This window comes from Ranitomeya imitator, chromosome 9 (genome assembly GCF_032444005.1).
Source record: "Ranitomeya imitator isolate aRanImi1 chromosome 9, aRanImi1.pri, whole genome shotgun sequence".
Lineage (NCBI taxonomy): Eukaryota > Metazoa > Chordata > Amphibia > Anura > Dendrobatidae > Ranitomeya > Ranitomeya imitator.
The window spans coordinates 56,612,530-56,627,573 of record NC_091290.1 but is presented as its reverse complement, the minus strand read 5'-3'; the positions used below and the strand labels follow the sequence as shown (position 1 = coordinate 56,627,573).

The window sequence follows — 15,044 nt, the reverse complement described above, 5'->3', positions numbered from 1 at the left end:
AGGGTCGACATTGACTGTTAGGATTGCTACTTCCAATAGGTGGCACTAAAGTTCTACTTCTCTTACTCTCTGAAGAGACAATTTGCATATTAAAGCATAAAACTTTAACAAGTTGAACCTTGAATGTTCTAAAAGAATCCACAGCCTTAAACTGTATGATCCGTATGAGTGGTGGACAGTATTAGTACTATTTCCGGGACTCATCGCCCGTGTATTCGGTGAGTGGTGGCAGCATGTATGAGCGGGTGTGTGGCCTGGGTTGGTGTGTGATTTATGCTCCCATTACAGCATAGGACAGAGGTTGAATGCTGGACAGAGTGGGGAGATAGATTGACCCTTGCAGGCACAACCCCAAGTCACGTGCTGAGAGCGGGTACGTGACAAATTAGTGACACCACAGAGAGGGATCCGTGACACTCTTTAAGAAGCTTTTCCAAGTATGAACATTCAAATTAGAACTCTACTAACAGAAAAGGGAATCCTGCTAACCCCACCTATTGGCGTATTCGATTACTTACAAGTATATACCCTGTAAGAAATATTAGGGTGCTTTCACATTGCGTCTATGGACACATTTTCTGTTGGGTATACATCCGAACCCCCAGCAAAACAGGATCTGATCACATGCGCAGGCAAGGCCATACATTAAAGGGAACCTGTCACCCCCAATATCGAAGGTGAGCTAAGCCCACCGGCATCAGGGGCTTATCTACAGCATTCTGTAATGCTGGAGATAAGCCCCCGATGTATCCTGAAAGATGAGAAAAAGAAGTTAGATTATACTCACCCAGGGGTGGTCCCGCTGTGGTTCTGGTCCAATGGGTGTCACAGTCCGGGGCCTCCCATCTTCTTACGATGACGTCCTCTTCTTATATTCATGCTGCAACACCGGCATACTTTGTCTGCCCTGTTGAGGGCAGAGCAAAGTACTGCAGTGCGCAGGCACCGGGAAAGGTCAGAGAGGCCCTCAACAGGGCAGACAAAGTACGCCTGCTCCAAACTTGAAGACAAGAGGACGTCATCGTAAGATAGGAGACCCTGGACCGGACCGCGATGCCCATCGGACCAGAACTGCAGCGGGTATGCCCCTGGCTGAGTATAATCTAACCTCTTTTTCTCATCTTTCAGGATACATCGGGGGCTTAGCTCACCTTCAATTTTGGGGGTGACAGGTTCCCTTTAATGGGGATGGCAGAGTGAATGTGTCCCTAGATGCAATGTGAGAGCACCCTTAGCCGGATTAGACACCCATCTACAGATAACTGTAATATGGGGTACTTTCTGTATCCAAAATCAATTAAACCAGCTCCCCAGTGTAGATATGCACCACTAAAGGTACCTTCACACTAAACGATATCGCTAGCGATCCGTGACGTTGCAGCGTCCTGGCTAGCGATATCGTTGTGTTTGACAGGCAGCAGCGATCTGGATCCTGCTGTGCCATCGTTGGTCGGAGCAGAAAGTCCAGAACTTTATTTCGTCGCTGGACTCCCGCAGACATCGCTGAATCGGCGTGTGTGACGCCGATTCAGCGATGTCTTCACTGGTAACCAGGGTAAACATCGGGTTACTAAGCGCAGGGCCGCGCTTACTAAACCCGATGTTTACCCTGGTTACCAGCGTAAACGTAAAAAAAAAAACACTACATACTTACATTCCGGTGTCTGTCCTCTCCGGCGCTGTGCTTCTCTGCACTGTGTAAGCGCCTGCCGGAAAACACAGCGGTGACGTCACTGCTCTGCTTTCCGGCCGGCGCTTAGTGCAGAGAAGCAGAGCGCCGGGGGACAGACACTGGAATGTAAGTATGTAGTGTTTGGTTTTTTTTACGTTTACGCTGGTAACCAGGGTAAACATCGGGTTACTAAGCGCAGCCCTGCGCTTAGTAACCCGATGTTTACCCTGGTTACCAGGGGACTTCGGCATCGTTGGTCGCTGGAGAGCTGTCTGTGTGACAGCTCTCCAGCGACGCTGCAGAGATCGGGATCGTTGTCTAGATCGCTGCAGAGTCGCTTAATGTGACAGTACCTTAAGCGTTCCAACAGGAACAACAAAGAAACATCCATAGTCCAGCCAAATGGTTTAAACAATTAATTCTTAATTTATTGAAAAGCCAATAAAGTCCCAGCAGACAAGGCAACATGCACACTGACTATGTTTTAAGCAGTTAGACCGCCTTTTCTATATGCAGCGGAGGAAGACACAGAATAAGTTGATTAGAATTATATATAGGATTTTTGGAAAAGATTCAGTAAAACTTGCATTTTATTCATTGACATCCCTGGTGTTTTCATGTATATGAGTCCAGTGGACGGGCCTACTAGTGACTGACAGCTATATCTGCAGGCAGTGATACGTTAACGACTGTCAACTAGAGAATAGAACCGCCCACTGGACTAATACATACAAAACACAAGGGGTCTCAAGTAATAAAATGAATCTTTTACTGAAAATAAAGAACCCAAATAAATAACTACAAAATAATACAAATATAGTACAACTGAAGAAGGCTATGGAGGGAGCATAGTCAGGTGTGAAAAGGAAGACGGCCGCACTATGGAGGGAGCACAGTCAGGTGTGCATAGGAGGCCGCACTATGGAGGGAGTACGTTACGTATAGGTGGCCGCACTATGGAGGGAGTACGTTGGGTATAGGAGGCCGCACTGTGGGGGGGAGTACGTTACGTATAGGAGGCCGCACTGTGGGGGGGGGGGGGGGGAGTACGTTGGGTATAGGAGGCCGCACTGTGGGGGGAGTACAGTGTGTATAGGAGGCCGCACTGTGGGGGGGAGTACGTTACGTATAGGAGGCCGCACTGTGGGGGGGAGTACGTTACGTATAGGAGGCCGCACAGTGGGGGGAGTACGTAGGGTATAGGAGGCCGCACTGTGGGGGGAGTACGTTACGTATAGGAGGCCGCACTGTGGGGGGGAGTACGTTGGGTATAGGAGGCCGCACTGTGGGGGGAGTACAGTGTGTATAGGAGGCCGCACTGTGGGGGGGAGTACGTTGGGTATAGGAGGCCGTACTGTGGGGGGAGTACATTGTGTATAGGAGGCCGCACTGTGGGGGGGAGTACAGTGTGTATAGGAGGCCGCACTGTGGGGGGGAGGGGGGGAGTACAGTGTGTATAGGAGGCCGCACTGTGGGGGGGAGTACAGTGTGTATAGGAGGCCGCACTGTGGGGGGAGTACAGTGTGTATAGGAGGCCGCACTGTGGGGGGAGTACAGTGTGTATAGGAGGCCGCACTGTGGGGGGGAGTACGTTGGGTATAGGAGGCCGTACTGTGGGGGGGAGTACATTGTGTATAGGAGGCCGCACTGTGGGGGGGAGTACAGTGTGTATAGGAGGCCGCACTGTGGGGGGGGGGGAGGGGGGGGGAGTACAGTGTGTATAGGAGGCCGCACTGTGGGGGGGAGTACAGTGTGTATAGGAGGCCGCACTGTGGGGGGAGTACAGCGTGTATAGGAGGCCGCACTGTGGGGGGAGTACAGTGTGTATAGGAGGCCACACCGTGGGGGGAGTACAGTGTGTATAGGAGGCCGCACTGTGGGGGGGGGGGGGGGGGAGTACGGTGTGTATAGGAGGCCGCACTGTGGGGGGGAGTACGGTGTGTATAGGAGGCCGCGCTATGGAGGGAATACAGTGTGTATAGGAGGTGGCACTGTGGGGGAGTACGGTGTGTATAGGAGGCCGTACTGAGGGGGGAGTACAGTGTGTACAGGAGGCCGCACTGTGGGGGGAGTAGAGTGTGTATAGGAGGCCGCACTGTGGGGGGAGTACAGTGTGTATAGGAGGTGGCACTGTGGGGGAGTACGGTGTGTACAGGAGGCCGCACCGTGGGGGGAGTACGGTGTGTATAGGAGGCCACACCGTGGGGGGAGTACGGTGGGTATAGGAGGCCGCACTATGGAGGGAGCACAGTGTGTAGGAGGCCACACCGTGGGGGGGGGGGGGGGGGGGAGTACGGTGGGTATAGGAGGCCGCACTGTGGGGGGGAGCACAGTGTGTATAGGAGGCCGCACTGTGGGGGGAGTACGGTGGGTATAGGAGGCCGCACTGTGGGGGGAGCACGGTGTGTATAGGAGGCCACACTGTGGGGGGAGCACGGTGTGTATAGGAGGCCACACTGTGGGGGGAGTACGGTGGGTATAGGAGGCCGCACTGTGGGGGGAGTACAGTGGGTATAGGAGGCCGCACTGTGGGGGGAGCACAGTGGGTATAGGAGGCCGCACTGTGGGGGGAGCACGGTGTGTATAGGAGGCCACACTGTGGGGGGAGCACGGTGTGTATAGGAGGCCACACTGGGGGGAGTACGGTGGGTATAGGAGGCCGCACTGTGGGGAGAGTACAGTGTGCATAGGAGGCCGCACTGTGGGGGGGAGCACAGTGTGTATAGGAGGCCGCGCTGTGGGGGGAGTACGGTGGGTATAGGAGGCCGCACTGAGGGGGGAGCACGGTGTGTATAGGAGGCCGCACTGTGGGGGGAGCAGTGTGTATAGGAGGCCGCATTGTGGGGGGAGCAGTGTGTATAGGAGGCCGCACTGTGGGGGGAGTACGGAGTGTATAGGAGGCCGCACTGTGGGGGGAGTACGGAGTGTATAGGATGCCGCACTGTGGGGGGAGTACGGAGTGTATAGGAGGCCCCACCGTGGGGGGAGTACGGTGTGTGTATAGGAGGCCACATTGTGGGAGGAGTACAGTGTGTATAGGAGGCCACACCATGGAGGGAGCACAGTGTGTATAGGAGGCCGCACTGAGGGGGGAGTACGGTGTGTATAGGAGACCACACCGTGGGGGGAGTACGGTGTGTATAGGAGGCCACACCGTGGGGGGAGTACGGTGGGTATAGGAGACCACACTGTGGGGGGAGTACGGTGTGTATAGGAGGCCGCACTGTGGGGGGAGTACGGTGTGTATAGGAGGCCGCACTGTGGGGGGAGTACGGTGGGTATAGGAGGCCGCACTGTGGGGGGAGCACGGTGGGTATAGGAGGCCGCACTGTGGGGGGAGCACGGTGTGTATAGGAGACCACACTGTGGGGGGAGCACGGTGTGTATAGGAGACCACACTGTGGGGGGAGTACGGTGTGTATAGGAGGCCACACCGTGGGGGGAGTACGGTGGGTATAGGAGACCACACTGTGGGGGGAGTACGGTGTGTATAGGAGGCCGCACTGTGGGGGGAGTACGGTGTGTATAGGAGGCCGCACTGTGGGGGGAGTACGGTGGGTATAGGAGGCCGCACTGTGGGGGGAGCACGGTGTGTATAGGAGGCCGCACTGTGGGGGGAGCAGTGTGTATAGGAGGCCGCATTGTGGGGGGAGCAGTGTGTATAGGAGGCCGCACTGTGGGGGGAGTACAGTGTGTATAGGAGGCCACACCGTGGGGGGAGTACGGTGTGTGTATAGGAGGCCGCATTGTGGGGGGAGCAGTGTGTATAGGAGGCCGCACTGTGGGGGGAGTACGGAGTGTATAGGAGGCCGCACTGTGGGGGGAGTACGGAGTGTATAGGAGGCCGCACTGTGGGGGGAGTACAGTGTGTATAGGAGGCCACACCGTGGGGGGAGTACGGTGTGTGTATAGGAGGCCACATTGTGGGAGGAGTACAGTGTGTATAGGAGGCCACACCATGGAGGGAGCACAGTGTGTATAGGAGGCCGCACTGAGGGGGGAGTACGGTGTGTATAGGAGACCACACTGTGGGGGGAGTACGGTGTGTATAGGAGGCCACACCGTGGGGGGAGTACGGTGTGTATAGGAGGCCGCACTGAGGGGGGAGTACGGTGTGTATAGGAGACCACACTGTGGGGGGGGAGTACGGTGTGTATAGGAGGCCGCACTGTGGGGGGGGGGGGGGGGGGGAGTACGGTGTGTATAGGAGGCCGCACTGTGGGGGGAGTACGGTGTGTATAGGAGGCCGCACTGTGGGGGGAGTACGGTGGGTATAGGAGGCCGCACTGTGGGGGGAGCAGTGTGTATAGGAGGCCGCATTGTGGGGGGAGCAGTGTGTATAGGAGGCCGCACTGTGGGGGGAGTACGGAGTGTATAGGAGGCCGCACTGTGGGGGGAGTACAGTGTGTATAGGAGGCCGCATTGTGGGGGGGGAGTACAGTGTGTATAGGAGGCCACATTGTGGGAGGAGTACAGTGTGTATAGGAGGCCACACCGTGGGGGGAGTACGGTGTGTATAGGAGGCCACACCGTGGGGGGAGTACGTGTGTATAGGAGGCCACACCGTGGGGGGAGTACGGTGTGTATAGGAGGCCACACTGTGGGAGGAGTACGGTGTGTATAGGAGGCCGCACTGTGGGGGGAGTACGGTGTGTATAGGAGGCCACACCGTGGGAGGAGTACGGTGTGTAAATGGAGGCCACACCGTGGGGGGAGTACGGTGTGTATAGGAGGCCACACCGTGGGGGGGGGGGGGGGTGGAAGTACGGTGTGTATAGGAGGCCGCACTGAGGGGGGAGTACGGTGTGTATAGGAGACCACACTGTGGGGGGAGTACGGTGCGTATAGGAGGCCGCACTGTGGGGGGAGTACGGTGTGTATAGGAGGCCGCACTGTGGGGGGGAGTACGGTGTGTATAGGAGGCCACGCCGTGGGGGGGAGTACGGTGTGTATAGGAGGCCGCACCGTGGGGGTGGGGGTGGGGGGGGGAGTACGGTGTGTATAGGAGGCTGCACTGTGGGGGGAGTACGGTGTGTATAGGAGGCCGTACTGTGGGGGGAGTACGGTGTGTATAGGAGGCCGTACTGTGGGGGGGGGGGGGGGGGGGGGAGTACGGTGTGTATAGGAGGCCGCACTGTGGGGGGAGTACGGTGTGTATAGGAGGCCGCACTGTGGGGGGGGGGGGGGGGGAGTACGGTGTGTATAGGAGGCCGCACTGTGGGGGGGAGTACGGTGTGTATAGGAGGCCGCACTGTGGGGGGAGTACGGTGTGTATAGGAGGCCGCACTGTGGGGGGAGTACGGTGTGTATAGGAGGCCGCTGAGTGGGGGGAGTACAGTGTGTATAGGAGGCCGTACTGTGGGGGGGAGTACGGTGTGTATAGGAGGCCGCACTGTGGGGGGAGTACGGTGTGTATAGGAGGCCGCACTGTGGGGGGGGGGGGGAGTACGGTGTGTATAGGAGGCCGTACTGTGGGGGGAGTACAGTGTGTATAGGAGGCCGTACTGTGGGGGGAGTACAGTGTGTATAGGAGGCCGTACTGTGGGGGGAGTACAGTGTGTATAGGAGGCCGCACTGTGGGGGGAGTACGGTGTGTATAGGAGGCCGCACTGTGGGGGGGGGGGGGGGAGTACGGTGTGTATAGGAGGCCGTACTGTGGGGGGAGTACAGTGTGTATAGGAGGCCGTACTGTGGGGGGAGTACAGTGTGTATAGGAGGCCGTACTGTGGGGGGAGTACAGTGTGTATAGGAGGCCGTACTGTGGGGGGAGTACGGTGTGTATAGGAGGCCGCACTGTGGGGGGGGGGGGGGGAGTACGGTGTGTATAGGAGGCCGCACTGTGGGGGGGAGTACGGTGTGTATAGGAGGCCGCACTGTGGGGGGAGTACGGTGTGTATAGGAGGCCGCACTGTGGGGGGAGTACGGTGTGTATAGGAGGCCGCTGAGTGGGGGGAGTACAGTGTGTATAGGAGGCCGTACTGTGGGGGGGAGTACGGTGTGTATAGGAGGCCGCACTGTGGGGGGGGAGTACGGTGTGTATAGGAGGCCGCACTGTGGGGGGAGTACGGTGTGTATAGGAGGCCGCACTGTGGGGGGAGTACGGTGTGTATAGGAGGCCGCTGAGTGGGGGGAGTACAGTGTGTATAGGAGGCCGTACTGTGGGGGGGGGGGAGTACGGTGTGTATAGGAGGCCGCACTGTGGGGGGAGTACGGTGTGTATAGGAGGCCGCACTGTGGGGGGAGTACGGTGTGTATAGGAGGCCGCACTGTGGGGGGAGTACGGTGTGTATAGGAGGCCGCTGAGTGGGGGGAGTACAGTGTGTATAGGAGGCCGTACTGTGGGGGGAGTACGGTGTGTATAGGAGGCCGCACTGTGGGGGGAGTACGGTGTGTATAGGAGGCCGCACTGTGGGGGGAGTACGGTGTGTATAGGAGGCCGTACTGTGGGGGGGAGTACGGTGTGTATAGGAGGCCGTACTGTGGGGGGGGGGGGGGAGTACGGTGTGTATAGGAGGCCGCACTGTGGGGGGGAGTACGGTGTGTATAGGAGGCCGCACTGTGAGGGGAGTACGGTGTGTATAGGAGGCCACGCCGTGGGGGGAGTACGGTGTGTATAGGAGGCCGCACTGTGGGGGGAGTACGGTGTGTATAGGAGGCCGTACTGTGGGGGGAGTACGGTGTGTATAGGAGGCCGTACTGTGGGGGGAGTACGGTGTGTATAGGAGGCCGTACTGTGGGGGGGAGTACGGTGTGTATAGGAGGCCGTACTGTGGGGGGGGGGGGGAGTACGGTGTGTATAGGAGGCCGCACTGTGGGGGGGAGTACGGTGTGTATAGGAGGCCGTACTGTGGGGGGGGGGGGGGGGGGAGTACGGTGTGTATAGGAGGCCGCACTGTGGGGGGAGTACGGTGTGTATAGGAGGCCGCTGAGTGGGGGGAGTACAGTGTGTATAGGAGGCCGTACTGTGGGGGGGAGTACGGTGTGTATAGGAGGCCGCACTGTGGGGGGAGTACGGTGTGTATAGGAGGCCGCACTGTGGGGGGAGTACGGTGTGTATAGGAGGCCGTACTGTGGGGGGGAGTACGGTGTGTATAGGAGGCCGTACTGTGGGGGGGGGGGGGGGGGGGGGGAGTACGGTGTGTATAGGAGGCCGCACTGTGGGGGGGGAGTACGGTGTGTATAGGAGGCCGCACTGTGAGGGGAGTACGGTGTGTATAGGAGGCCGCTGAGTGGGGGGAGTACAGTGTGTATAGGAGGCCGTACTGTGGGGGGGAGTACGGTGTGTATAGGAGGCCGCACTGTGGGGGGAGTACGGTGTGTATAGGAGGCCGCACTGTGGGGGGAGTACGGTGTGTATAGGAGGCCGTACTGTGGGGGGGAGTACGGTGTGTATAGGAGGCCGTACTGTGGGGGGGGGGGAGTACGGTGTGTATAGGAGGCCGCACTGTGGGGGGGAGTACGGTGTGTATAGGAGGCCGCACTGTGAGGGGAGTACGGTGTGTATAGGAGGCCACGCCGTGGGGGGAGTACGGTGTGTATAGGAGGCCGCACTGTGGGGGGAGTACGGTGTGTTTAGGAGGCCGCACTGTGGGGGGAGTACGGTGTGTATAGGAGGCCGTACTGTGGGGGGAGTACGGTGTGTATAGGAGGCCGTACTGTGGGGGGGAGTACGGTGTGTATAGGAGGCCGTACTGTGGGGGGGGGGGGGGGGGAGTACGGTGTGTATAGGAGGCCGCACTGTGGGGGGGAGTACGGTGTGTATAGGAGGCCGTACTGTGGGGGGGGGGGGGGGGGAGTACGGTGTGTATAGGAGGCCGCACTGTGGGGGGAGTACGGTGTGTATAGGAGGCCGTACTGTGGGGGGAGTACGGTGTGTATAGGAGGCCGTACTGTGGGGGGGAGTACGGTGTGTATAGGAGGCCGTACTGTGGGGGGGGGGGGGGGGAGTACGGTGTGTATAGGAGGCCGCACTGTGGGGGGGAGTACGGTGTGTATAGGAGGCCGTACTGTGGGGGGGAGTACGGTGTGTATAGGAGGCCGTACTGTGGGGGGGGGGGGGGGGGGAGTACGGTGTGTATAGGAGGCCGCACTGTGGGGGGGAGTACGGTGTGTATAGGAGGCCGTACTGTGGGGGGGGGGGGGGGGAGTACGGTGTGTATAGGAGGCCGCACTGTGGGGGGAGTACGGTGTGTATAGGAGGCCGCTGAGTGGGGGGAGTACAGTGTGTATAGGAGGCCGTACTGTGGGGGGGAGTACGGTGTGTATAGGAGGCCGCACTGTGGGGGGAGTACGGTGTGTATAGGAGGCCGCTGAGTGGGGGGAGTACAGTGTGTATAGGAGGCCGTACTGTGGGGGGGAGTACGGTGTGTATAGGAGGCCGCACTGTGGGGGGAGTACGGTGTGTATAGGAGGCCGCACTGTGGGGGGAGTACGGTGTGTATAGGAGGCCGCACTGTGAGGGGAGTACGGTGTGTATAGGAGGCCGCTGAGTGGGGGGAGTACGGTGTGTATAGGAGGCCGCACTGTGAGGGGAGTACGGTGTGTATAGGAGGCCACGCCGTGGGGGGAGTACGGTGTGTATAGGAGGCCGCTGAGTGGGGGTGACCGTGGGACCATCACCCAGGACTTCCCATCTCTGGCCTCATTGATACCCCGGCCCCTCCCCCCGCCTTTGTGGCGGATAACAGACCCCAGCAGCACATCGCATGCAGACAGCCCCATGCCCCCCACTCCGCCCGCGCCCATCATGCGCCCCACAAACAAGAAGTAAATAAATGCTGTACATCTCTCTTGGCGGTGGCGGCCCGGGTCTCTCCCACCTGCATGAACTCTTCATCGGCGTAAATATCTATAAGATCCGCCCCGTCCGCCATACCCGGCCCGGAACCCCGGATGTACGTGTCCGGCGCTGTGTCCCCGTGTGTGACGTCAGTCCGGGCTGCAGTCGTTCCTGGATCCCGCGCGCGTCTCTCCGCACTGAGAATGGAACTCCACAGCTCCCACAATCCCGCGCTCACCGGAACTTCCGGCCTGCAGGGTCCCTGCTCTCAGCAGCTTCCGGTTCCGAGGGTCGGATTGTGTGAGTGACGTCAGAGGCGCGCAGGATGCTGTCGGGGAGCAGAGCCCGGGTGAGGACCTCCAGCTCTCTGATAGGGGGCGCCCGGGGACCTCCGGCCTCCTCTGTTACATGTACTGCTCGACCACCTGTGTGTGCGCGACTATTGTGTGTGTCTGAGAGTAGTCTGGACATCTGTGCTCTGGAAACTACACTTCCCAGCATGCCCTGGCTAGCTGCAGATATTGGGGCATGCTGGAAGTTGTAGTTTCGCTACATGTAGGTGCTATGGGCTGCTGTTCCGATCTTTGGCTCATTGCAGCGTGTTCTGTGGGTTGTTGTACGGCAGCATTCACACTCTGCAGATTTACATGTAGATATTGATATGCGGTGAGGACTTTAAAGGGGTTGTTGGTTAACCGGTGGGGTCCGGCCGCTCGGCAGAATGGGAACTTTTATTGATTTCCTATGGGGCTGACACATAAGCCGGGTCCAGAGCTGCGCTTGGGTCTGTGCACCTCCATTCCAGTCTGTTGTGCTGGTCGGTGCAGGACACAGCCCCAGCAGTCGGACCGCCAACTATCCGTAAATTGTCACGTATCCTGTGGACATGTGACGACTTGTTTTCACTGGACAACCCCTTTAAATCCACAGAATGTCAATTCCTTTTGCAGATTTCGCCCTTTGCAATGTGGATTTTTGCCATCATGTGTGACCGTCCTCTTAGACCGTGTGTAAATGAGGCGTGAAGCAGCAGCTGGACATATCCAGCTTTCTGTATGGCCGGACCGGAGCACGCACACAAGGGAGTAAATCCATTCCCCACCATGGGCAGTTCCCAATGTGCGTGCGCCGGGCCCAGTTTGGGGAAGAATGTGGGTGAGGCAGGAGACGCCATCTTCAGTAATCAATACCTGATCACAATAATCAAGTCCGCCTTCTAAGAATGTGATTGGTTTCTGTTACATTTGAGGCATGATGCTTGATCACCCTGTGCGGAAACTCAAGAACTTCCCCATTTATTTAACCCCTTCATGACATCCGCTGGACAAGTACGGGGCGAGTCGGAAGGGTGTGCATGGAGCAGACTCACGGGGTGAGCCGCACTATACACAGCAGGAGATGGCTGTGTGATACAGCCAGGACCTGCCTCTAACAATCACTAGTGGAGGACACTGACGGCGTCATTTAATACATGCTGGCATTGGTGCACTTTAATCAACGCGCCCATCAATTCCGTGTTCTGATTGTGGCAATCCGATGGGTTGCTATGACAGCTGGGGGTCTGCTGAAGACCCCTGTGCTTATCACTATGAAGTTCCTTTGAAACCCTGCATGAGTCCAGGCTTCAAAGGAGACCGTGAGTTATGCAGCAGTGATGTGGCATCGCTGGATATAGCACATGTGGTCAGACGATCGCAGCTTCAAGTCCCCGAAGGGACTAACAAGAATAGTGAAAGTGTAAATGAAAAAAGGCCAAAAGCTCCTTTTCCCCCATTTAAAAATAAAGTTATTGAAAAAAAAAAACACTACTCAGAAAAGGTTAGGGGTATTTGGCTTTTGGGTGAAATTTCAGGATTATCCTAATATGCGTTTTAAACCAAAGACTGAGGAGAAAATTAGTATCCAAGTAAATATACGTAACAAAAGTTCAAGACACCACAACACTGTTTTAGAAAAAAAAAACTACTTGAGAAACTAATAACCAAAAATCATTCAATGTAATACATTTTCATTTTATTAAATAAAGACACCGATAAGGACAAAAGTATATTCAAACATTTGACAAGACATAATGAGAGGAAAAAACCTGCAATAAAAACCAAGGGGAGCAGGTCAGCACATACAGCAGTATTGGTGATCACCATATATCAAATGTAAACACTAAAGATTGGAAACCATAGTATGAACACGAAGGAAAAAAAAAATATATATAATCCCAAGATAATATAAAGTGCAGTGCAGCGTAATTATATATATATATATATATATATATATATATATATATATATATATATATATATATATATGTATCATCCCAAAAAAGAATGTGCAAAAAAAAGACAGTGTATAAAATTATTTTATTAGAAATATTATAAGATATAAAAAGACTAATTTAATCAAATATAGCTGATAAACATGAGCACACTGTAATAGTAAAAAACGACGCCAACCAGTATTTACAAAAATAGTCATCAAATAATGTATAAACCTCCACAATAATACGGTATATACCAGCACTATTCCAAAACAAATAATTAAATAGCAACCATATAAAAGTGCATAGTGCATTAAATGTGCAATTAGTACAAAAATATGTGCAAAAATATTCTAATAAAAATTATTTTGAAATATATAATTTTATTAAAACAATGTGCAAAAGAAGCAAAAAATAAATGTGTAACCAATAATTTAACATAAATGCACAACAAATTGCAAAAGGCCAAAGTGCAAAGCTACAATGTGCTAGATAAAGTGCCACAAAATTTCAAAACCAGGCCTATATTTCACAATTTATTTAGTAAAGCAATTACACATAAGCTCATATAGATATAATGCCACTATGGCTATGATAGAAAGTGCTAAGTGGAACATTAAGGCCATGTTCACACTATGCGTTTTTTACTGCGGAACCGCCGCGATTTTGCCGCTGTGGGTCCGCAGCTGTTTTCCATGCAGGGTACAGTACAATGTTACCCTATGGAAAACAGGAACCGCTGTGCTCACATTGCGGAAAATCCCGAAAAAAACCGCGCTGAATTGCTGCGGGAAAAAAGAAGGACCATGTCACTTCTTTGTGCGGAACTGCAGCGGTTCTGCACCCATAGAAATGCATTGTAAGGTCAAACCGCAGTAAAACCCGCAGACGAAAAAATATCTGCGGGTTTTCTGCGGTTTGTGGTGCAGAAACCGCTGCAGCAGGAAGTGCGTGGGCGGAGTGTGGCTGCCCCCCCGTGCTCCAATCCCACCCCCCCATGCTCCGACGCCACCCCCCGTGCTCCGACGCCCCCCCCCCCCGTGCCCTCATCTCCCCCCCCTTATACTTACCGAGCCTCCCGGTGTCCGTCCGTCCATCCGTCTTCTCCCTGGGCGCCGCCATCTTCCAAAATGGCGGGCGCAGATTCGTTCCAGGCATATTTTGATCACTGTGATAACCTCACAGTGATCAAAATAAAAAAAAAAGTAAATGACCCCCCCCCTTTATCACCCCCATAGGTAGTAACAATAAGGGTATGTGCACACGTCAGGTTTTTTTCCTGACAAAATCCTGAGAATTCTGCCAGAAATCCGCATCTTTTTTCGCGCGGATTTTTTGCGGAATGTTTGCGGATTTTTTTTTTTTTTCCCGGAATGTCCTTTTTGACATGGAATCCGCAAAAAGAATGAGCATGTCCGTTCTTTTTGCGGAATGCCTTTTTTTTTGCAGAAAAAAACGCTAACATATGCACAAAAAATGCGGAATGCATTCTAAAAGATAGGATGCATAATGTTAGCGTTTTTTCCCCGGATGTATAGCGTTTTTATAGCGAAATTCCTAAAAAAAAAACGCTAAAAATCCGGATGTGTGCACATACCCTAATAAAATAAAGAATTTTTTTTTCCCCCCACTACAGTTAGAACTAGGGTTAGGGGTAGGGTTAGGGTATTTTCAGCCATTTTAACTCTTACTTCCTAGCAAAAAAACTTCCTAGCAAACACACAGACAATCTGCAGAGAAAACCGCACTAAAAACCGCATCCAAAAACGCACCAAAAACCGCACCTGCGTTTTCTGCCAAGAGCTGCGGTTTTTAGTGCAGAAAAATCCGCAGCGAAATCTACTAAGGCTGCCGTCACACTATCAGTATTTGGTCAGTATTTTACATCAGTATTTGTAGCCAAAACCAGAGGTGGAACAATTAGAGGAGAAGTATAATAGAAACATATGCACCACTTCTGCATTTATCACCCACTCCTGGTTTTGGCTACAAATACTGATGTAAAATACTGACCAAATACTGATAGTGTGACGGCAGCCTAAGGTGAAAACCCTCGTCAAAGCTCAGGCGAAACGCGCGTCGGGCAGGCCCAGGCTCTCACAGGCTCTCATACTGGTTGGTATTCCACTTAATCCTGCTACATACTTATGGCACTATGACACTTTTTAGGAGCATTTCCTTATGTTTACATAATATATTTATTTAAGGGTGATATTATTTATATACTTATTTTAGTATGCACAGCACTTTACATGGTATTATATATTAATTTACTCACCCTGTATGCCATTGCCATATCATAGGTTTGGGAGTATTTAATGTGGTTATTTAACATGAGA

The 15,044-nt window shown here is 54.3% G+C and overlaps 2 protein-coding genes across 6 annotated transcripts in view; one reads left to right on the top strand and one right to left on the bottom strand.

Annotated features, from left to right (window-relative positions):
* Positions 1 to 10,701, bottom strand: part of CPSF7 (cleavage and polyadenylation specific factor 7) — a 33,360-nt gene extending 22,659 nt beyond the window's left edge. For 2 of the 5 annotated variants that reach the window (XM_069739393.1, XM_069739394.1), the window contains exon 1: positions 10,492 to 10,679. In XM_069739393.1, the coding sequence (XP_069595494.1) occupies positions 10,492 to 10,545 (54 nt within the window). In that variant the 5' untranslated portion in view covers positions 10,546 to 10,679. Of the gene's footprint in view, positions 1 to 10,455 lie in introns of all 5 variants that reach the window. The other 3 variants (XM_069739397.1, XM_069739396.1, XM_069739392.1) reach the window with 3 other exon arrangements.
* SDHAF2 (succinate dehydrogenase complex assembly factor 2) overlaps positions 10,670 to 15,044 on the top strand; it is a 38,339-nt gene continuing 33,964 nt past the window's right edge. Inside the window, exon 1 of the mRNA XM_069739398.1 lies at positions 10,670 to 10,800. Coding sequence (XP_069595499.1) covers positions 10,777 to 10,800 — 24 coding nt within the window. The 5' untranslated portion in view covers positions 10,670 to 10,776. The remainder of the gene's footprint in view (positions 10,801 to 15,044) is intronic.